Source organism: Bos javanicus, chromosome 2, assembly GCF_032452875.1.
Source record: "Bos javanicus breed banteng chromosome 2, ARS-OSU_banteng_1.0, whole genome shotgun sequence".
Classification (NCBI taxonomy): Eukaryota; Metazoa; Chordata; class Mammalia; order Artiodactyla; family Bovidae; genus Bos; species Bos javanicus.
This window is the reverse complement of record NC_083869.1, coordinates 99,323,510-99,348,280: the sequence shown is the minus strand read 5'-3', so window position 1 is coordinate 99,348,280 and position 24,771 is coordinate 99,323,510. Positions and strand designations below refer to the sequence as shown.

Genomic DNA, 24,771 nt, shown 5'->3' with positions numbered 1-24,771 from the left:
AGCTGCTTAAGGAATTTGTTATTGAACATTTAATATGCACCTTTCTGTATCTAAGGGCTGAAAGAGGGTCGTGCTTTGATTTACTGCTGCACTAAGAAAAGCATATCATTACTTTTTTTTATTTTCAAAGAAATGTTTTACAATGACTTTAAATGATGAGCTAACCTATATATATATATATTCAAATGAAACAAATTATTTTTTATTTGTATCAATAACACCATCCCCTTTTGATAATGTTTTCAAATGACATTCATGTGTATGCAAGTGCTCAGTCACTCAGTCGTGTCCAATTCTTTGTGACCCCATGGACTGCAGCCCACCAGGTTCCTCAGTCCATGGAATTTTCCAGGCAAGAACACTGGAGTGGGTTGCCATTTCCTACTCCAGGGGATACTCCCAACTCAGGGACCGAACTTGTGTCTCTTGTGTCTCCTACATTGACAGGCAGATTCTTTACCACTGAGCCACCTGGGAAGCACTTCAAATGACATATATAATATTAAGGCTGCAAAATGAACTCTATCATCACACAGATACAAAATAGGTAACTGTATACTTTTATTCTGGTATACAAGAAACATATGCTTGCTTGGTTTGCAGCATTTAATATAGTCTTGTATGAGTGATACTTGGACAAGTCACCCTTCAGCTGGATTTTTTTTTTAATTACTAGAAAAAAATACCATATTGCACATTTATATAATACATTTTTTTTCAAATACATTTACCATGAACATGAACTTATAAAACTCATAAAGCAGGCAGACAGACATTATTATTTCCATTTTACAGATGAGGACATTAAGCTTTGAGTACAATTTATTTACAGCAACAGAGCTGGTGGGTGGCAGTGCTCTTCCCTAATCAAGAGCTGTCCTTCTATAGCTTCTTTCCTTCCTAGAGACTTAGAATTTCATTTATTTATAACTTTAATTTTTCTGTACTGTGCGTCAGTTGCTCAGTCATGTCCAACTCTGCAATCCCTGGACTGTAGCCCACCAGGCTCCTCTGTTCATGGGATTCTCCAGGGAATAATACTAGAGTGGGTAGCCATTCCATTCTCCAGAGGATTTTCCCGACCCAGGGATCGAACCCAGTCTCCTGCATTTCAAGTGGATTCTTTCCCATCTGAGCCACCAGGAAAGCCCAGTCCAATACTATTTAACCATAATTATTCTAAAAAAAAAAAAAAAACTTCTGAAAAATTTTTAATAATTTTTAATGATTCTTCCTGTCTGTTATGCACAGAAATGTAGGTGGATGGTATGTACAACTTAAAATGAATACTTGCAAGGATCTGTGTTTGAGCTTATGAGCCAAAACTACACTTTTCATCTGCCTACAGGCAATTTATCCTCAGCGTTTGTCTTTCCTATTGTTCTTACTTAATTTATATTCTTCAGGATAAAGCAGAAGCTGAGTTTCCTAGACCTCCAAAGCATTAGGAAATACATAGAGGTCTCAAGGGAATGTTGTCGTACTAGTGATAGAATCCTGATGTTTTATGACTAGATGCAAAATATCCATTGCATCTGGAACCACTCGTTATTTCTAAAAATACTTTTTTTGGCCATTAGAATTAAGACTTTAAACAATGCCTCCAGAAATAGTAGCTAATTGACAGAAAGAGTGAGTGTACTAGATAAGATATAATATTCAGATGATTGTTTGGGATTCAGTTTAAATTTAGGACTCACCCTGAGTATCTGCAGAGTAAAATATGTGCAATATATAATTTAAGGAATGTTAAAATTCTTTATACTTTAAAACATATCCCACTGCCTGAGGTCTTCAAAGTGAAAACAGTGAAAGTGTTAGTCACTCAGGCCTGTCTTACTCTTTGTCTTACTCTTTACTCCCCATGGACTAGGACTATAGCCTGCCAGGCTCCTCTGTCCATGAAATTCTCCAGGCAAGAATACTGGAGTAGGTAACCATCCCCTTCTCCAGGGGATCTTCCCAATGCAGGAATCGAACCAGGAAGGCCCAGAAATTCTCATTAATAAAGTCAAACTTGAAGTTTAAATATCTTTTCCATCTATCCATCCTTTGATTCAATATCCTTTTACTAAATATTCATCACATCTATGTTCCTGACCTGTGCTAGGTATGAAGGGTATAACAGTAAATTTAAGTCTTCTTCTAAATAGCCTGGGGCTTTGGCTCAGATGGTAAAGAATCTGCCTGCAATGCAAGAGACCTGAGTTGGATCCCTGGGTCAGGAAGATCCCCTGGAGAAGGAACTGGCCACCCATTCCAGTATTCTTGCTTGGAGAATTCCATAAACAGAGGAGCCTGGTGGCCTATACTCCATGGGGTCGTAAAGAGTTGGACACAACTGGGCAACTAATACTATCACTTTCTTCTAAATAGATTCACAATCTAAGAAAGATAGCAAACTAATGAAGTAAATAAACGATTAGAATAAAATTGATGAATTACTCATATGGGGTGCAGAATAGGTTCTTGATAGATATTTTTGAATCAATAATTACATGTAAACAGAGCAATGATAGCATTCCATAGAATTAATATGTAATCAAGATGAAGATACTAGAAAGAAATGCTTAGGAAACAGTTGGAACCTGGGCAGGTAACTGGAGGTAATAGAAGTCATGGACCATCAGGAACTGCTGGTACTTTTTTTTGACTGGAGGCATATGATGAATAAGCAGAAAGACAAAGCTGGAAAAACTGGCAGGAGCCATAGCTACAAAAAGCCTTCATGCCACAAGAAATTGAGATGTGTTTTAACCTGAAGCCAAAAGGGGTCTTGTAGGTTTTTAAGCAGGAAATGAAGTGTGAATATTAGATTGGAATGAGGACATCAAGGAGACCAATTAGAAAAATATTATAGTAGTTTAGTCAAGAAATGTGGTCATCATTAAGTTCATTGCATGTGCTGTGCCTATTTTCCCTAGAGTCCTGGTTTACTCCTATTACTCCTGACTTAATTATTTATAGCATTTTCTTTTATGCTCAAAATTTCCCAGTTAGAATGCTAAATGATTTCACACCTTAACATCAGAATTAAAACAGTATCAATGAAGATGGAGAAAATGGTTGTATCCTTGCGGTATTAAGATGTTTAAATGGGTAGATGTTGGATGCTTATGAAGAATGAGATAGAGGTGAAGTCAAAGATGACACTGAGATATTTAACTTAAACAAGTAGATAAGTTGATACTATTCACCAAGCCAAGAAAGATAAGAGAATTCCATTTAATGTCAGGAGAGGTGATGTTCATTTCAGTTTTGGAAAAGTGACATTTGAAAAAGCATGGAACATTCCAGTGGAGATGTCAGGTCAGCAGTTAATTATGTGTGTACAGGTTGGTACTCAGTAGTTCAGTGTTATGTGAGGTGAAACTATTTATGACCTACTACCACCAAATTGAGAAAATTCCCCCAAACTAATCAGACTAAATGGATGCCCTTAGCCTAGCCACAGCCAAATCCCTGAGAAGAGGATAACACTATAGATAAGAGAGGGGGGTTTGTAATATGAGTTACTGACTCAAAATGATGCATCTTTTATGAGATGATGCAAATAGCCCCATTTCCTATAGAACCAGGACTAGAATCAGTGAACTCTGGCATCTATTGCTGCTGCTGCTGCTGCTAAGTTGCTTCAGTCATGTCCGACTCTGTGCAACCCCATAGACGGCAGCCCATCAGGCTCCGCCATCCCTGGGATTCTCCAGGCAAGAGCACTGGAGTGGGTTGCCATTTCCTTCTCCAATGCATGAAAGTGAAAAGTGAAAGTGAAGTTGCACAGTCGTTAGGGAGCAGTAAAAAAATATGGACTTGAAATTGAAAAGGAAACATGATAATCAGACTTCGCTTCTTTAGAGTTTCACCTGGCTTGTCCCAACTCAGTTTTGCAGACATAATCTAAGAAGGATACCAAGCAGATTGTTTTTGTTTCATAGTAAACCATGAAAGTATTTTTCTAATTTGGCCTATTGATTTTTGTTGTTAGTAACTAGATGTGGGACCTTGAGCAAAGTCACCTGCCATCTCTATTACCACAGCTGAAAATAGGGAGAAGGAGATTGGGTGATCTCTGGCATCCATGTCAGATTTAAATTAGACACTCTAGTTTCTAGTCTATTTTATTTTTTGGCTTCATATTTTTTATTAACGTGTTAGCTATTTTAGAAGTTGAAAGAAAATTATTATGACCATGGTTCTGGCTAATATAGGTAGCAAACGGTTTAAATAGGAAACTAAAAATATTGGCCTTTTTTTTTTTAACTTCAGAAAATTCCACAGTGGTTCACAAATAGATGCAGGAATTCTTTGTATGTTTTTCTTCTTCCTTTTGGCATGCAGCAAAATCACATTTGGGGGAATTTTAAAAAATGGTATAAACTCCTTAGACTATGGGCAACCAGTTGCTGTGGGGGAAAGTTTTTTCCTCTTGGGGTACTGCCTTCAATCTGATATTCATTTTGGCTCCGATCAGTTGTAAATACCAGCCAGTTCCTGTGAAATGTAACTGGTGTTTGCTCTGGGCTGATGGGACAGCCATGTACTGTTTGCTCTGTCAGTAGCTGTTCTGGAGTATGCACAGCACATTATTCAGATCAGCTCGCACAAACCAGATGTCCTAATTCCAGGTGGACTGTTAGAAATCTTTTTACTTACAGAAACAGCTGTACCACTTCGGAGCCTGAAGAGCAGTAGTTGGACTAACCAACCATTGTTACAAATTCACTTTTCTCTGGTAAACAGTTTGCATAAACTAGCATAACTGAAGGTATTTCCAACCTGATCCACACTGAAATGATAGGAACATGGAAAGTGTTATCTGTATTATGTTAAATTGTTTGCTTGTTGCCAACACTTATCATTTAAGACACTAAATAAAATCTACATGCCAAAATTAGAGTTATAAAATTTGCAGTTGTATTTTCTATATTATTTGTTTCCATCTCCCAATACATGAACTATGCCCTTCATATTTTTTATATTCTCACACACAAATTGCTCTAACTACTGTCATAGTTATTTTGAATATATAGTAAAACTTTTCTGGCTGGGATTATTGCTAAAGAGGGGTTGAAATATAAGGTGCTTCACTGTTGCCTTATTATTTGCAAATAAATGGTATAACTCCAAATAACCACAAAAGAAACATTTCCAAGTGGAACTCCTGTAAATGATGCTTTAATACATATGATTTACTTCCTGATATATAATATCCACAGGTGAAAAAGAGTAGAAACAAAGCAAAACTAAGCCCACAAACAAACTAACAACCTATAAAAGAAAAATTTTTAGTTTGAATGAACTAAATAAAACTTTATTATCTTGTTTTAAGCTATTAATTGTCTTCATGTATGTATGAATATATATATGTATACATACACGCACATGTGTGTAGATCAGTTCAGTTCAGTTGCTCAGTCGTGTCTGACTCTTTGCAACCCCATGGACTGCAGCACGCCAGGCCTCCCTGTCCATCACCAACTCCCGGAGTCCACACAAACTCATGTCCATTGAGTTGATGATGCCATCCAACCATCTCATCCTCTGTTGTCCCCTTCTCCTCCTGCCTTCAATCTTTCCCAGCATCAGGGTCTTTTCAAATGAGTCAGTTCTTCGCATCACGTAGCCAAAGTATTGGAGTTCAGCTTCAACATCAGTCCTTCCAATGAACACCAAGGACTGATCTTTAGAATGGACTGGTTGGATCTCCTTGTAGTCCAAGGGCCTCTCAAGACTCTTCTCCAACACCACAGTTCAAAAGCATCAATTCTTCGGCGCTCAGCTTTCTTCATAGTCCAACTCTCACACCCATATGTGACTACTGGAAAAACCATAGCCTTGACTAGACAGACCTTTGTTGGCAAAGTAATATCTCTGCTTTTTAATATGCTGTCTAGGTTGGTTATAACTTTCCTTCCAAGGAGTAAGCGTCTTTTAATTTCGTGGCTGCAATCACCATCTGCAGTGATTTTAGAGCCCCAAAAAATAAAGTCAGCCACTGTTTCCACTGTTTCCCCATAATTGTAATTTAAGTAAATCTTTATCAATAGTATAAAAGGAAACATATTATACCCAGACCAAGTCTTAGCATTTCAAATTCTAAAGTAATGGCATTCATGACATTCAGAGTGCCCATAGTTTGTTTTTTTTTTCATTTTTCCCTATAGACTACTTAATTTTTAAGCTATGTCTGTAATTTCCATACATTATCTAATTATATAAATAGAGGTGACTACTATGAAAGTGAAAATATGTCAATTGACAATAAGCATGTGTATAATTGTTGTTTAGTCACTAAATCATATCTGACTCTTTTGCAACCCCATGGACTGTAGCCCACCAAGCTCCTCTGTCCATGTCCATGGGATTTCCTAAGCAAGAATACTGGAGTGGGTTGCCATTTCCTTCTCCAATCAATCTTCCCAACCCAGGGATCCAACCCATGTCTCTGCATTGGCAGGTGGATTCTTTACTGCTGAGTCATCAAAAAAGTCAAATTCAGATGTGCTCTTGCCTCCTCAGAGCACAATCATTTATTGCATACAGACTAAGTTACTCCACAGATGCTCCATTTAGAGAAAAGGGAAAAAAGAAAAAAAATTCATACACTTTAAAAAGGTTTATGGGAGAAAAGTTTGCAAGATGCTTTTGCTTTAATGTTAATCACATTTATAATATTTAGCAATCAATGATATGGACTTCAGGCAGAATATTCATTTTATATACATGTAATTTGATAGCTGGAATTGATCTTTCCTTTTACTTTTACTATAGCCCATTTTCCTTTTGAGAGCTAAATAAACTGAGGGTTCAAGAGATTAAGGTAATTGTTTAAAAATCTCATGGTTCAATGTCAAAAATTCAAGGATACAACCCTAGAGATAGAAGAACCTCATGTGGTCAATTGCTTCATGTCTATGGTTTTTTCATCTTCAAAAGCTGCCTGACCTTGGGGACTTCCTGGCAATCCAGTAGTTTAGACTCTGCACTTCCAATGCAGGGGGGACGGGTTGGATCCCTGGTCAGGATCTAAGATCCCACCTGTCATGCAATGTAGCCAGAAACAAATAAACAAATAAAACCAACATCAGAGAAATAAAACAATAAAACAGTAATGTTCTCTTTAAAAAAGAGAGTTGCCTGACATCAGTGTTTTTGTTTTTTTTTTTTTTTATGTATTAAGAAATCTTCACTAAATAATCTTCATGATGTTGGGATAAAAAACAAGCAAAGAGACAGACTACTTTTGGGTGCACTTGGAAAATTAGTCAGATGACCCGAGAATCTGGACACAGTAAAGGCTTAATGATTTCCTTTAGATTCAAACAGAGACGGTGCAGTTGAACTAGATGTTCTTAAAGATAAGTTTAAAAATTCGGAAAAATGGCTGTACCTTCTCTAACTGAAAAGAACTGCTGGGAAATCTTTAAGGAAACCCCTAAAAGTTCTCCTCTTTAGATTTCTGGATACAGAAGTCAACTAGTAGCTAAAGTGATAATTAGGAAAAGGTTCAAATACTACAGTATGTTGGCAAAAAGAATGTAAACAAAAGAAAGATGCAAAAGAAAGTTGCCAGAACAAAAAATAAAGATATATTTACCATCTTCATCCCAGGATGAAGAGATATAAATTTTACACGATTACTAGTATCAAGAGAGGTGACAAAATTCTTATTGTTCATCTTAAAATCAAGCTAAGGAATGTTGGCCCTAATGTAAAATCACATTTCTTTATAACCTTTCTTTTTTGACTATGCTAATAATGTTCTTCAACTTCATCATTGAACAAGAACATACGGAAAGGTATAAAGTGTGGAATTTTCAGCTTCCGTTTTATTGACTCATCTAACAATGAGTATTTAAACAGGGAATGTCCTCTTGTTCTACTAATATTTGGAAAGGCTACAGGAGTTGCCTGTAGGAAACATAGCTTACTTACCCTTAGTGGAGCAGGAAGAGGAATTTATTGACTAAGCTTGGACTAGGAATAATAAATCCATAGGCAAGAGTGCTGTCATGGAAAATCTTTGTGCTCTCCCATTATTCAAAACCATCTCCTCCTGCTTCAGGGTTAAGTTTTGCTCTTGGTAAGGTAAGTAATCTACATAGACATGTATATGAGTATCTGTTCTTCCTTCACAGTCTGTCTTGTTGATCTAAAATCATAGTTTATATATATATATATAAACACACACATATATTCTCTATTAACACCTAACATTCTACATCTAGTAGCTTTCCTGTTTAAGTCCTTTGAATAAATTAAAATGCAAATAAGATGGGTAGACAACATTGTAAGCCATTATCAGTATTTTATAATTAAGTCTAGTTACTTTTTCAAATTTCTCCTTTAGGTTAGTTTTTCCTAAGAAAGATAAGCCATAATATCTTATTTGAGAGAAGAGCTGAAACATTATACAGTGGCAGAGAGGGCAGAGAATAGAAATGCTAAAGTCAAAATCTGCTTGTGGAATAATGAGAAGGTGTTAGATTCAGGCGGAGAAGGCAATGGCACCCCACTCCAGTACTCTTGCCTCGAAACTCCCATGGACGGAGGAGCCTGGTAAGCTGCGGTCCATGGGGTCGCTAAGAGTCGGACACGACTGAGCGACTTCACTTTCACTTTTCACTTTCATGCACTGGAGAAGGAAATGGCAACCCACTCCAGCTTTCTTGCCTGTAGAATCCCAAGGACAGAGGAGCCTGGTAGGCTGCCATCTACAGGGTCGCACAGAGTTGGACACGACTGAAGTGACTTAGCAGCAGCAGCAGCAGTTAGATTCAGGGAGTCATACACCAGTGGCTATGTTTATGCATGGGAAGGACTTTAAACTTCCCTGGTCCTGTTTTCTCACCTGCAAAATGGGAGTCATAATTTTTAATAATGATATTTATCTTGAAAGTTCATATGAATAAATAAAACTTAAAATATTCTAGTCCGTGGCATATGGTAGGTTTACAATACATGTTAGCTTCCTTGCTATTTCTCAGTTTTACTAAGAGAAGTAATATATTCATCTGTGAAACAGAGTGGACTTTATAATTAAGCTCTAGGGTTAGTGAAAAGTGAAAAAAAGATGAAAGCCCAAGTTAATATGCCTTCAACTGGCACACAGGGTCATTGTAATTAACTTATTTACTATAATATGATGTCATTATATTATCTATTATTATATCATCATTATTATTTTGTTTGTATTGAGTGTGTGCGTGCTAAGTTTCATGTCCGACTCTGTGTGACCCTAGACTACAGCCAGAAGACTACAGGCTCCTCTGTCCATGTAATTCTCCAGGCAAAAATACTGGAGTGAGTTGCCATGCCCTCCTCCAGGGATCTTCCCAACCCAGGTATTGAACCTGCATCTCTTATGTCTCCTGGATTGGCAGGCAGGTTCTTTACCTTAGTGTTACCTGGGAAGCCCTGTTTGTGGAGAGTAAAAAAGTTGTTTTAAAAGTAGCATCTCATATAATCAAACTAGATAGATAAATGAGTGCATTAATAAACACATATAAACAGACAAAAAATATTTTGTGTAACATATATATTCACACACATGCACGTGTATGTGACAACTGCCTAAATTCAATAGGCTTCTCCAGTTCTTATTAGTTTGGGGAATGTGAATATATTTTGTTTGTTTTCTTCCAGTTGTCTTATGAAAAATGAAGATTCAAAATCCAAATGTCTCAAATGCTGGTGTATTGAACTCAGTTGTAAAAAAGATAAAGAGTTACAGCCAAACATCAAAAATTGTTCATAATACAAAAAAAAAGGGCATTCTCTCTGTCCACTACCTGACCTGTGAAATGGAAAAATGCCCATCAGTGTTAAGGATGTATGCCAAAGAGGATAAAAAATTGAGAACTCTTCATACTTAAAATGTGCAAGTGTCCAGGTAATAAATCAGTGCTGATGGATTAGCACCATCATACAGAGACACATGCCATTTTAGTTAAAAGGATTTAGGGTGATTCTTGGCCCTAGAAACTTTAATCCTATGGCTAATATTGACAGTAACAATTATCTGAAGATTAAAAAAACTCTCATTAAGCACATCTTTAATTTAAATAGAAAGTAGGCGTTAAGCATGTACTTTTGTTTGTTTCCTAAGAAGATAGATTTGTATAATATTTTTTGAAAATATGATGGTTAACGATTCATCTATTTAACAATTTAAAATTTCACTGAGTTAACAAGGTAAAATTTCGTAGGAATAATATAATACTTTTAATTAAAACAATAAATATGAGAAATGCAGCACGTGTAATAAGACAAAGGTTCAAATTTTTATCGTTCAGTTGAAAAGTAAATTTTCGGACATGGTGTATGTAAATATCCATTTAATACTGTATTTGATATATTTGCTGACATTTGCCTTCTCTATAACCCCTGGGATTTGAGTCCAAGTTAATCATACAGTGTCCCAGTGATTACAGCCACAAATTAAACTTGACTCTCTTCATCACCCTTACATAGTTCCCCACCAGGAACAAGCTCCATATCACCTGCCAGTTTATAGCCCACCTCTTTCTATCTTTGTCCTGCTGACAATAAATCCCCTTGCCAGTTAATTGAACAGATGTACCCAGTGCTGCTTCCTGAAGATCCTCAAAGCCAGGCTTTGATAGACAGTTTAGAAAGTGGCACAATAAAATAACAAAAGCCTTTAAACTGAGAGCACTGCTTTGTTATGCTTAGGACGTTAAGGTCATTCCAGCTCATTCTGATCGTGGGGATCTTAATTTTTACTCAACCAATTTACTTGCAGCTGTCATTCTTTCCAGTATTAAAAGTTCAGCTCTTCAAGTGTGGGGAATTGGAGGGATGGTTGTGTGGGGAATGAGAAGAGCTTGTTACAAACTAAAAATGGCAAAAACAAGTAAAATCTGGCTTGGCTCTCAAGTACAAAAAGTTATTTTCAAAGCCTATAAATTATGACATAGTGATTAACATGTAATTTAAATATATTTAAACAACAATTATATCACATTTCCAGCCCAGCTAATTGGCCTCACAGATGTTCCCTTGTAGATGTATTGCCCTTCCAGGGAGATATGAATGAGGTGCTTTTTATCATGGAAAACAGAAAAAAAAGCAAATGGAAACAGAAACATAAAAAGCAGCCAGTAACCCTAAAAACAATGAACACTAAGGGGACTTTGCTTAGCATTTTTTCCTATTTTAATGGTAAAAACTAGGAAGAACATGAAGACACTCTTATTACTGTGATGGTATCTGGCAGTGTGTCCAGAAGCAGAGTTGGCTGGCTGCTAATGGAAAGACTTACAAATGCAGGACAGCAGATGCATTCAAATAAAGCATGGCCACACTTCCTGTCTTGGAACACACTAACTGCAAGAGGTCTAATTATTTTTAATATGATGCCTTTACAATTGAAGATGGCCTAGCCCAGATAATGAATATAGATAATAAAGTATTTCCTGATGAAGAATGACTTGTAAGTTATTCTTTTGGTCATTTCTCTCTCAAGTTTTATAAAATGCTAAACATGTAGCAGGCAGTGCTATTTTTTCAGCCACAATTCAAACATTACCCAGTATAACAACTCTTGCAAATAAGAGGTCAAAGGAACACTGGTGATTATGAATACTTTGAAATACTTTGCCTTTTAATATATAATCATATAATTGAAATAAATTCACTCCATCCTCACTTTACTCTTGCTTTTTTCTTTCAACAATCTCAGGAAATGTTTGATCATACAATGTAAACTGGGAAAGGCCACTGGCCAAGCCTTTCTTAGTATATCATGATATCTCCAGCATCTAACATAATCCCTATGCTTTTATCATATAAATTTAACAAATATTTACTAAATGTTTGCCAAATAATTCAAGTTTAATGAAAGGGTAAAGCCAAGATTGTAATATGATAAAGTTCCAACAGGCAGGTGTCATATTTTTGTACCAGCTTTCTATTTTAACATATCACTGTATTATATGAAAAATTTCTTTCTCAAATTTATGAACAAATGAATTAGATTTAATAACTTTCTGAAAGATAGCAAAATATATTTCAGGTGATGTGGAAGACAGGTAAGCATTTAAAAATGCTTCTTTGATGAGAAGCTTTGGCAGTTTGATTGCTTGAATTTAAAAATCTGATTTAGCAGGTGTGAACATTTAAATTTTATATATCCTCTACATTTGTATAATAGTGCAGAGTTTACAAAGCTTATTCATATGTGAAATACCTTATTTCTCCATTAAGAATAGGTATCTTCATTAAGAATAAGGTAAAGAGGCCAAGGACAAAAATGAGGTATTTCATGATTGACCACATCACTCATAATTGGGACTGGAGCTCAGTCCCAACAATACCATACAACAATCTGTCCACTCTACAAAGCTCCTCCTATGCATTGCATAACAAATATATCCAAATTTCCATGTTATATCCTTTAGTGTGATGTTAGTTATGTTACTAGAGAAAGAAAGAAAGAAATATTTTCTATACCATCATGTAAGTGACTCAGTTATGGGCAGAGGTAAAATGTAAATTCAGTGTAAGTGTTCAGAGCTTGTCCCCTTAAGTTCAGAAGACTCAGTTAAGGAAAATTCTATTATCTAGTTGCTATTAATTTGTATTGAACAGTTAATCTCTGTGGGGCCATATTCTTAGGTTGTTCTATCAATCTGTAAATTATAAAAACATCGACCTGGAATAAGATTTAGCTCTGTTTTATAGATGTTTCAAGATGTTGTCTTTGAGGTTTATTTTAGTCATATCTGTTCACTTAAAGCCAGAAGGTATAGAATGAAAGGTTCACAAAACCAACTGTTTTTATCTTCATTATTCATTATCTCAAGTGCCTTGAAAAGTGCCTTGTGCATACACAGATGGTGGTTTCTCAAGAAATGTGCTTAATAAATAATTGGTATTTTATATACATATATGCTAAGAAAAAGAATTGGCATTCATATATCTCCTGTGCTTAGCCTAAAGAAAGTTATCCTTAATATTTTATCATATTTTTATACTGACTTTTATTTAACCCATAGGTTAGAGTTGTAAGCCATAAGAATATGTCTTTTTGGGTTTTTTTTTCTAATTGCTATCTAATTTCAACTGATTCTAAATACATAAAAGTAATGTATGTAAAGCATGTTTCCAGGAAAGAAACCAATTTTTCAAGATTTTCTGCTGTTTGTTCACTTAAAAAGAGACTAATGAGAAAATATTATTTACCCTTTCTATAAGAAAAGGTTGAGAAGCTGACACTTAGCTGAAGTGATAAAGAATAAATGTAATTTGATAACAAAAATTATTCCAAGAAAATTGATATCTACTTCCATCTCTTTTTAGATAAGCTTCTTATAGGAGAAAAGTTAATGTGGTGATATGTGATCATTCCAGTCACCTAAAGTATAACAGAGGAAAGCATTCCTTGTTTATAACTCTAGTTTATTATTTACTTTTCCCTTTCTTTCAGGGTTCATCAGAAGAATATTTATTGTCAACATAATTTTTAATGCATTTAAAATTTTTCTTTTTAATTTTCCTTTACAAGGACTGAATTATATATAGTACTCTCAAAATATATAAATAAACGTTCTTGAGATCAGAGTACATAAGGGATGTTTAGCAAACATCACTGTTGTGCACATGTTCCCTATTGGTTCATACAACTCATGTGGCTTTTCTTTTTCTTTTCTTTTTTTTCCCATTCATATCACCTCTTATTATATCCATCATTCCATTTTTCTTTCCTATTAGAGTGAAATTGGACACAGCCCTCCTCCTGCCTACACCCCTATGTCAGGAGTAAGTATTTCACAATCAACCTTCATCTTTTAGGATTTTGGTCTTTGCCTACCATGTTTCCTCTGTCTCGTCTCACCATAATTTCCTCATTTTGCCTTTGCCAACAGTGAGTTAAGAATTTACCGTAGCTTGTGTAGCTGCCTATGTAGATATGTTTTATCTCAGTAGATAATCATTCATCCACAGTAGCTTTTGATTTTCATCTGAAAAATTTACCTGGGCTCATACATTATGCTTCTGGGTAAGGAGGTTATCTTTATGTCCATGATTATAGGTCTTGTGCTAAAAAGTCAGAATTTTGGTGATGATTTTCCAGTTATGTACTTATAGACTCAAAATTATAGTAACAATAGACTAGAAGGCAGTAAGGAACTCTCACCATTCAAATGTCATCACTGGGCTTCTGTTCATAATGGCAACTGCCTATAGTTAATGACATTGCCATTTGTCTTGAAAATTCACTTTGAATTTTTACATTAAAAATAGGCAGTTGTGGAAAAGAATATGAAATACTTTTTATTAGACCATTGTTAGGTGGTTAGTAAAATTAAAACATATATTTCCAAATTGTTTTCCCACAATTGATTTACTTTATAGGACAAAATTAGAATATTAGGTGTTTCTAGTCTATAACTCAGACTCATTAACTATTAGGGGGGAAAAAAAAACAATAAACTCTGACTTTGCTCTGAAAGACAAACTTCTGTATCCTTTTGGTTATTAACATCCATATTTTTGATTGCTATTCCTCCCAATAACTTTGGTCTCCAAATGTGTTTCTACTATTGACAGAACCAGTTTGTCTACCGAGACGGGGGCTTCGCTGCAGAACAAGGAGTGCCCATGCCCTACAGGGCCACCACCAGCACAATCCCAGAAGCCCCCATTGCTCAGGGGGCTACTGCAGAGATTTTTGATGACTCCTGCTGTAATGGCACCTTACGCAAATCCATGGCACCCCATGTCCAAGAGGACAGTAGCACCCAGAGATACAGCGCTGACCCCACAGTGTTTGCCCCAGAACGGAGCCCACGAGGAGAGCTGGATGAAGAAGGTTACATGACTCCTATGCGAGACAAACCCAAACAAGGTACAAACAGAATGCTCAGAAATGATTGGCATTTGACATTTACTTTCATCAACATAAGCAAAGTCTAGAAGGGAAACTGCCAAACCATTTGCCTGTGTAACATTTGTGACCCACAAAAGGCCTAGACACTGCTACTCCTAGTAGGCTATCTGAATTAACAGCATCCACATCATCTAGGGGCTTTTTTAGAAACTGGAATCTCAGACCCCACTTGATTAGGAATCTGCATTTGAACAAGATCCCCAGGAGACTTTTATGCACAATTAAGCTTGAGAAGCACTGATATAAACATAACTTTATTGGAGTATTTAAATGAGGCAGCATATCACAAGATTTCAGAACCCTTGCTCCACTGGTGATCATAAAAACTGGTATTATTGGTAAAAGTGTCCAAAGCTTTTGATGGCATCAATAAAAGATTTGATTGATGCATTAAAATGGTGTCATTTAAATGACCCAGCTTATTATAGGAAATTATGACTTCTGATAGGGTACATTTCAAAAATTAAAGTTCTGGCCCTCCATATACTTATACGTATACCATCACATCTTGAAAATATTCATAGTTTATGGTTTTAGGAAGCACAGCAATAACTTTACAAAGTTCGTAGTAGGCATGTTAAATATCCAAATAAATTTCAATTTTGAAAAAAACTCTTTCCTTCTATGTTAACAGCATCAGAAAAAAAGAGAAGATGGATGACTGTTATTAAAAACTGATGACTGTGTCCCAGAGTCTTAGTGTCACAGTAAATTATATTTTAAGACTCTGTATGAAGGTCCTTTATCTCCCTTAATATGTAGTTATATTCACTTTTGTAATATTCAGTTAAGGCATCACTAAGTACATATTATCAATAACCTATTAAAATATATCCACTTCCATATGTATGAAAATATTACTGTAATGAAGAATTGGAAGTTTGAGTAGCCTAGTAGTGACACAAATGTAGGTTTTGGGAAGATTTGGCAGATCCTTCAGAAAGTGGAATGTTCCCCGGGAAGATTCTCAACTCAACCATAAAACTATTCGTCTACGGAACCACATGACTATACGAATTTGCATTAGGACAATAGATGAGCAGATTGCATTGAGAAAAGGTACCTTGAACCTTCCAAGAGAAAAGCAATTCAGTCTGTGTAGACTCACAGTAGGTAGACCATCCCCAGATTTTATCTCTGTGTACTAAGAAACCCACGTTTCTGTAGAAGGTTATTCTATTCTAGCCCAGTTCTCAGAGAGCAGATAATTTTAGTATAGACATACCTATATTTTCAATGGAGAAATTTCAGGAATCTAGTAAGAAAAATCCAATTCTGACTCCCTTAAAGTTTTTCTTTTTTATATATTTTTCTTAAAATGACAGTAGCTTTGAGACCCATTCAAATTAAAACTTGTGATGAAGTATAAAGTTCAACCTACTCCTTCCTATAAGGGCAACAGTGAAAACCATGCCATAGAACAAGAAGATCTTTCAATATAAGTTAGGGAATTTGAATTCTACTTCAACGCTAATTGTATCCTTCATACATCATTTAATCCCGATTTTCTGTCTACAAAGCTAGAAAAATACAGTTTGCATGCCTTTTTCACAGGATTGTTGTGAGGATGAAGTGATAGTGCCTTGTAAGATACTGAACTATAATCTGTGAATTTGATGGTAGGATATTCATTATTATTATTACTTTTTGCTCAGTCCTCAGTCATGTCCAACTCTTTGTGACCCCATGGACTGTAGCCCACCAGGCTCCTCTGTCCATGGGATTTTTCATTACTGTCTCTTAACTTGCACATGATGCTAAATAGTTAACTATATCCAACAGCTCTATATCCAGGAAAAAATAACCCTGGATTGATAAGATTTTTCTCTCTATGTTGTCAAGTTTGGTATGGAGGATAGGAAGTTTGTTTCAGAATGGTAGTATCTCAACAAACAGGCCCTCTTCCTACCCTGACACCAAAATAAGAATAGCTAAAGTGTCATTTTTGTGCATATATTTAAAAAGAGGATATGCTACATATGTGTCGATATGTCTATGTATAGTCTACACTATAAACAAAGGGGTAGAATTAAACTTGAGGGAAGCAGTATTAACTAGCAGCATTTTTAAAAAAATTCTAGGCCAATACCTATTCTAGATAAATTTATTATATTGAATCATACAAAATAGCTGCTCTAAGACTGGTTTCAACCTACAAAACAGTAATTTCATATGATTCAAACTATAGTTTGCTATCTTATTATTATGATTAGCTACTGGAAATAAACGTTACAATTATATTTATTGTTAAGCTTACGTACTATCAAGCAAGTCAATTTAAAAGCATGTTAGCTATTTATCTGATTTGATTAGTTGAGTCTTTTCCTTAGATGTTTTCTTCCCTGTGTGTTTATCTTTCTGAGGGAACATCTATAATCAAACCATTATTACTTATGCAGACATTCCCAGCAAATACATAGACTAAGAAACACTATTCTTTTACTTCATTCATTTATTATGGCATGGAGTTAATCTTGATTTTCCAACACTATTTTTAGAATTCTCACTTCTCCACAGTTAAAGGCTATTTAATCCTGATAGGTTGTTTGATTTTCTAACAGAAATGACTAACTTCTAAAAAACAGAAGCATTTAAACAACCGGCCCCATGTGTAGGAGTGTGAGTCGCTCAGTCGTGTCTGACCATTTGTGACCCCATGGACTGTAACCCGACAAGCTCCTCTGTCCAGGGACTTCTCCTGGCAAAGATACCGGAGTGGGTTGCCATTTTCCTTCTGCAATATGTAGGAGAGACAAATATAATTAGAAGGAAAGAAGAACGGTCTTTCCTTCTTTCTGAAGGACAGGAACTCTGACGTTGGCCCTGTTGGTGCCTTGTTTTGTCACTAACATGTTTTTGCCCACTTACTCGTCTTTCCTATGACAGTTGTAATCAACAGAATAGTTTTGGGGAAAATTCATGAAACCCGTGGCTTTATTGTTCTGGAAAAGGAAACTAACCGTCCTGTATAACCATGGCCAGAATTACATTTTCCAGAAAGTAGATGTTAACTGATACTTTTGTATTCCATCAGAATACCTGAACCCTGTGGAGGAGAACCCTTTCGTTTCTCGGAGGAAAAATGGAGACCTTCAGGCTTTGGATAATCCCGAATATCACAGCGCTTCCAGTGGTCCACCCAAGGCAGAGGATGAGTATGTAAACGAGCCGCTGTACCTCAACACCTTTGCCAACGCCTTGGGGAACGCCGAGTACCTGAAGAACAGCGTACTGTCTGTGCCAGAGAAGGCCAAGAAAGCATTCGACAACCCCGACTACTGGAACCACAGCCTGCCACCTCGGAGCACCCTTCAGCACCCAGACTACCTGCAGGAGTACAGCACAAAATATTTTTATAAACAAAATGGACGGATCCGGCCTATTGTGGCCGAGAATCCCGAATACCTCTCTGAGTTCTCGCTGAAGCCAGGCACTGTGCTGCCTCCGCCGCCCTACAGACACCGGAATACTGTGGTGTGAGCTCCGCTGTGGTTTCCGGGTGGAGAGACACACCCACTCTCATTTCCCGCGGCCTCTCTTTCTCTTGTTTTCTTCCTTCTACTCCCAAGGCCAGTAGTTTTGACACTTCCCAGTGGAAGCTATAGAGATGCAATGCTAATTTTGTGCTTATCTAACTTGAACATTAGAAGGAAGGACTGAAAGAGAAAGAGAGGAGGAACCACACTGCTTCTTCATTTCTCTGCATGGGTTGGCCAGGAGACTGGAACAGCTAGAAAAGGACACGCAAATAGGAGGCAATACTGCCTGCCGTCAAACTAGTTCTCCACGTCCCACACCCCACCATTTTTTTTTCTTTTTATTCCTTCCTTCCTTTCTTTCAAAGCAGATGCTTGAAAGATCCAAGCTATCTGTTCCTATCTGCAGGAACTGATCCGTATATTTTCAACATCCCTGGTAATCCTAAGGACGTTTTCAGTAGAACAAAACGATAACCTTTTCTATAATGTATGATAGTAACTTAAGATTGAAAATCCAAACTCGTTCTCCACCAGTTTCTGTCTTGACAAGCAAGAATGGCCAACTCAGCCTTCATAATTTTTGAATCTTCATCCAAGTTATAACCAGTAATTATGTTTGGGGAGCTTTTTTATTTTATCACTTTGTTTTGCTTTGATCTGTTTCTTCATATTACTTTCTCCTATATCTTCAGCTTTAATTTGTAATTGCAAAGATTTTTACATCAAACCTTCTTAGGTGTTGCTATAAATTGAAAGAATTGTAAAAAGAGATATTTTAATATGGTGAAATGGCCACTATTTTAAATATACAGTCTTTAAAATTAGAAGGGGAGGCCAAGGTATTGGTCAAATATAACATTAAATCAAACTTTTGTGTTTTACAATATTGAATATGGATTCTCCTCCCTCCATTCCTTTATATTCTTCATTTTCTTCCCCTCTATGAAAGACAGTACTTGATAGGTAGTAATAATGTTAAGAATAGAAGGGAAACTAAGAGACAGTTGTGCGTGGTTCATAAAACCTACTGACACTTTCAGGGGTGGTCCAATGGGGAATCCTTTGAACTGGAAGAAACACACTGGATTGAGTATGTCTACCTGACAGATACTCAGAAATGTAGTTTGCACTTGAGCTGTAATTTTATTTGTTCTCTTTCTGAACTTCATTTTGGATTTTGAATGAAGCAATATGGAAGCAACCAGCAAAATAACACATTTGAGTACATTTTTTTTAAAGAGCTAAGATAAAGAAAGACTGTGGAAATGCCAAACCAAGCAAGTTAGGATTTTGGAAGAATATCAGGGGATTATGGTAAAAGAGTCAGTACATGCTCCACATGTAATATCCCATTTTCTACATGAGGAAAGTTGTTCAGTTTATACACTCCATTTGAAGGAATGCAAGTAAGGATTGGCTTAAATTCCATGGAATTTTTAGTATAAGACTCATTTATATTAAGTGGAAGGTAACTTTGCACATAAATTGGTATAACAAAAAGAAATAAACGAACATTCACTGCTTTAGATAGATCCTTGGGTTAAAAGTTGTAAATAAATGTGAAAAAAGTTTCTCATGTAATTATTTTAATATACAACGTACTACCCTTTTGATACGTTATATAACTCTTTTTCTTCAAACAGCATCCTAGTTCTAGAGCCATCTTTATTGTGTATCATTTTGAAGAATACCTATTGAGTTAAGATGAGCAATAGAAACAAAGGATAGGGTTGAGTTTTCAGAAAAATGGAGGCCTCAGGTCAGCAGTTAGAAAAATTGGATATAAATCTGCCCCTTCTAGGAAAATCTGCCCCAATTTATTTGGAATTTTGTAAACTATATTTCTTTCCAGGGATAAAATATTAGAATTTGAATGTATCACCTGGTGGTGGTAGTTTAGTCGCTAAGTCGTGTCCAACTCTTGCGACCCCATGGACTGTAACCTGCCAGGCTCCCCCATCCATGGGATTCTCCAAGCAAGAATACTGGAGTGGGTTGCCATTTCCTTCTCCAGAATGAATCACCTAATTGAAAACAGACTGAAAATCTCCATGGGAAACAGTAGGGGAAAAAATGACAAGAAATCTAGGTTTCTGCCTATTTTGAAAAAGTAAGTCTCTCCACCCATTCAGCTCCCTTATTTTTCAACTCATATTTATTTATAGTCTACTAAAAGCACTGTGTTATGTGGGGAACACCCAGATAAATGCAATACTATCCCTAACTTTAAAATTTTACAATTAAAATGTATTTGGAATGACATTTAATTTTTTTTATAATTCAAAGAATACAATTGCATGGACTCTTTTTTGAACAATCATATAAAATCAGCTGTTTGTTAAAAGATCTTCTGTGAACTCATCTGGGTCATGAGTGAAACATCCTACAAGTTACTGAAGGTAACACATAGGATAGTTTCAGTGTTATCATCCAAACGCAAACTGGTCTAGAAGGGTATTGTATCACTGGCTAAGTGTCATTTCCGGATTCTAACTTAACCATTAAATCAGCAGTAGATGTTGGGTTTTGCCCAAGAACATTGCAGACATTGGAATTGATTTCTTCTGAAGTTGTGAAAAGTGAGGGAAACTAAAAGAATGAGGTCGAGTAAGGAGGCGTTTTTTGAGAGGTCTTACAATGAAGTTCAAACATGTATTTCCCAGGGGTGAAGACAGAATGATTCAGGGCCACAGCCTAAGAGCTCAGAGTTCTTCTACCTAGTCAGAGGAGTCTCCAGGAAAAGCAGTCCTCACATCATCATTTATAGAAGTTTAGATAGAAACTTCTTTTTCTAGATAAATCTGTACCAACTTATCACTGACAGTATCCTTGTTGGATACTAGAGCTTGACTTTTTCTCCTGATTTACGATATTCATACAGTTTTTTGGGGAAAATGACAAGCAGAATCACTTAGAGAAGGAAAGAAAATTATTTTACTGTTAAGGTAATAGAAGTATATTCAGTAAAGGTAGTATCTCCTTCATCCTGGGAACATAAGACTTATGTAAAACAGGTACTAATAACTGGAGATAGATTCACGTATAATCCAAAATGACCTAAAATGCTTCACAAGAATCTAATTGTTCCTTTTGAATGATTTCTCTAGTACATACTTGATTTCAGTTGTTTTAAGAGTTTCTCTTTTGTTTTATTTTTGTCCCCCAGGAAAACATATTTCAAAGTGTATGAGAGGGAGAAAAAAAAAGTTTGTTCCAAAGAATAACTCACTCGACTCAATAGAATGAAATTTTAAAATACAATTAAAGCCTTCAAAGTGCACTGGGATATCAGGCTAGTTGTATTAATGCAAATATGCAGAACCAATTAAGTAAATTTGAAGAAAATAGTCAAATTACACAGACTGTATTTTTTTTAATCATCAAATCTTTTAGCTTAGACCTATCTTGGGGAATCTTATTTCCAGGTAAGAAAAACTGTATAACTAATTGGTTGTTCAGGGCAGTAGTTCTTAGATAGGTAAGAAAAGATGTCTTCTAAACCAAGGTAGACCCAAAACCACAAAGCATCCTGAACCACAAAAAGGTGCTTGAACTACTGGATAACAGTTGATTTTCTAAATTACTAGTGGCACAGTTGAGGAGCAGAGTTCTTTCTTGAGTAATATTCTTGACATGGAATAAAAAATCAATGCAAAACTCAAATCAGATTAAAATGTATAAAGCAAAAATTTGAGTTTGTTTTCTTAGTAGATCAGGAAGAATGAATATTTGTAGCTGGAGAAGAGAAATAGTGTTATTTTAAGTGTATAATGTATATGTTAATACCTTGTAAATCAGGACTTGGCATGAAGATCATGTATATTTCCAATGCCTAGGACAAACCAGCAGGACTGTGAGGTTCTGCTCGTAGATGAAGTTGGAAGGGTTATCAACATGCTTTTTGAAGTGTCAAAAATTAAAAAAAAAAAAAAAAGGAAATTGGTTAAGCTTGACAGGGAAGGATGTAAATACATGTTTTTCTAGAGCTATCTAAACTTTATTTCAAAACTTGAATTATTCATCCATCTATAAATGTTGATTATTTAACTAGTATATGTAGTTCATAAGGTAATAGAAAAGGTGACCATGAGAGCTTGTATATATCTGGGCAGAACCATGATAATGCTGTAAGATGTAGATTTAGTTAGGTTAAGATATGTTAAATGATTTTAATACTATCAAACTAGGAAACTAATCACAAAAATAACGTAGCAAAATAAAATGCAGGATATGAAGATGTAGGATGGATTTTGTGTAGTAAAAAAATGTTTGTCACTTAAATTTATTATTTGTTAGGTTTAGCTGAAAGTAGGCATGTAAAAAGTGAGTTTCACTAATGAAAACTTGCTTTAAAGCATTACAATTCTTTTCCCATTCTCTTATTCCTTGACTGCTTGTAAAATGTTTTCCATGTAAAGAGAAAATTTTCAGATTTGTTTTGCAAAACACCACCTTGTAGCGTTTAACAGGCAAATATGACTTTAAGTAAGAATTTTCAAAATGAAGTGAAGGAAATGAAAATGTTCTATTACCTTATGCAGAGACAAAAGAATGAGTGGCACCATATAGCAAACAAACAAAATGCATTTAATTTTGTGATATATCCTTTCTTTTTTCCATGATACCGTCCCATTTCCAAAAAGAATCCAAGGAATTTATTAACAATATTCTGAGAAATAAATACTAAAGCAAGCTGCTGTATTTCCATTATTTTGGACTCTAGTTAATAACCAGATAATTTTTAATAGGACTGATGAGAACTAGTTAATAACCAGATAATTTTTAATAGGACTGATGAGAATTTCGGGTGGATAAGTGTCTAGTTGTCGAAAAGCCAGAAAAGTAAATCTGCTGTTTATGCTGAAGGCAGAGAATTCTGCCCGGCCTCTCAGTATGAAAGTGAAAGAAAGTGAAAGTGAAGTCGCTCAGTCGCGTCCAACTCTTTGCGTCCCCAGGTGTCTGCATGGGTACGAGACTGTCCTTTAAAGGCTTCTCAGTGTATATGGCCTTTAAAGGACAGCCTTGTACCCATGCAGACACCTAAAGGCAGACTCGTATCTCCTGCCATTTGCTTAAGAAGGAATAATATTACAGAGATATAGACTGGACATCATTTTAGAGTAACAGTATCAACGGAGACCTTGATGTTGTTTATACCTCTGGGTAGAAGTATTACAATCTTTTATAATCCCAGAGAAACTTTGCAAGAGTTGTTCTTTCCACAATTGCAAACATGAAGCTCTCGTGGGCACCATGTTGGGTGAGGAGCCCTTGTGTTTTTATATGGAAACGATTTTTCACACCATGGGCTGCTTTGTTCTTTTCATTAAAAAAGAAGTCTCTGTAAAAACTAAATAAATAAATAAAATTTAGACCCTTGATTCAAGTCCCCTGATTTTATAGAGTTGCAAAAATGTAAGACATGTCACTTTTGCAGACCCCTGCCTCACCTCTTCAGAGTCAGGTGATCTTTAGGGCACAGAAATGCTTCTCTAGTCATGAGCTGAAAAGACTCTAAGCCCTAATTTCATGGAGGTATTCACATGCTTACCCTGGAAAATACTCTTTGATAGTCAGCTCTGCAAGTAAGTGATTATCTTGTTAGAAATCACAGAAAAATTCATTTTTCTCTGGACATTACAGGAAAATCCTGGCCTTACTTCTTTTCCTATTGGCATGGTTACTCTGTTTTCCTCACTTACTCCACCTCAGTTCAAAGTGGCCCTCATGATGCTGTGCCTGTCTCAAGCCATAATAGAACTCTGAGGTCCCACATGTTGCTTTGTGAAATACTGATTTAGCCTCTGCCCTCAAACGTCTGACTTTTCCATAAAAGGTACTAACAATCTGGACATTGTTTAAATTATTTCTCAAATAAATGACTGCACAGAGTATGCTTTATGTAATTAAAATTATGCTTTTCCATGAAGATTGAGTCTCTTACTTCGTCCTTTGTAAGAATTCGTCAGCCTGTGATGAATCTTGAAACACATATGTGCACATACATTTGGTAGGTTTTAGATTTAATCATTTCATAAAAACTTTACATTCTAATAAGTTATTATGCCAGCAAAGTATTGACTTTATTTATCTTACTTTGCTCCTGATTGCAAATATTTTACAGCTGCTATATGTTTGTGTGTGTGTGTGTGTGTGTGTGTGTGTGTGTGTGTTTTCCATAACGAAGAGTCTTATAATGGTAAAGACTATTCAGCTCCGAGAACCACCTGTAACTCTTTACTGGATCGTTCATCCATCTGACAAATATATAATGAATGCGGTTTCACAGAAACGAAAGCCCATGTTGTCTAATAAATCGCCATTTTTTTCTCTACTTTTGCTCTTTCAGGACATTTTTCTTTCAGTGCTCTAAGAATT

The 24,771-nt window shown here is 35.9% G+C and overlaps 1 protein-coding gene across 6 annotated transcripts in view; it reads left to right on the top strand.

The window, feature by feature from the left end:
* Positions 1–24,322, top strand: part of ERBB4 (erb-b2 receptor tyrosine kinase 4) — a 1,283,620-nt gene extending 1,259,298 nt beyond the window's left edge. For 3 of the 6 annotated variants that reach the window (XM_061383859.1, XM_061383842.1, XM_061383850.1), the window contains 3 exons: positions 13,735–13,782; positions 14,575–14,872; positions 17,949–24,322. In XM_061383859.1, coding sequence (XP_061239843.1) covers positions 13,735–13,782; positions 14,575–14,872; positions 17,949–18,394 — 792 coding nt within the window. In that variant the 3' untranslated portion in view covers positions 18,395–24,322. The remainder of the gene's footprint in view (positions 1–13,734; positions 13,783–14,574; positions 14,873–17,948) is intronic. The other 3 variants (XM_061383869.1, XM_061383854.1, XM_061383866.1) reach the window with 1 other exon arrangement.
* The last annotated feature ends 449 nt before the right edge of the window (positions 24,323–24,771 follow it).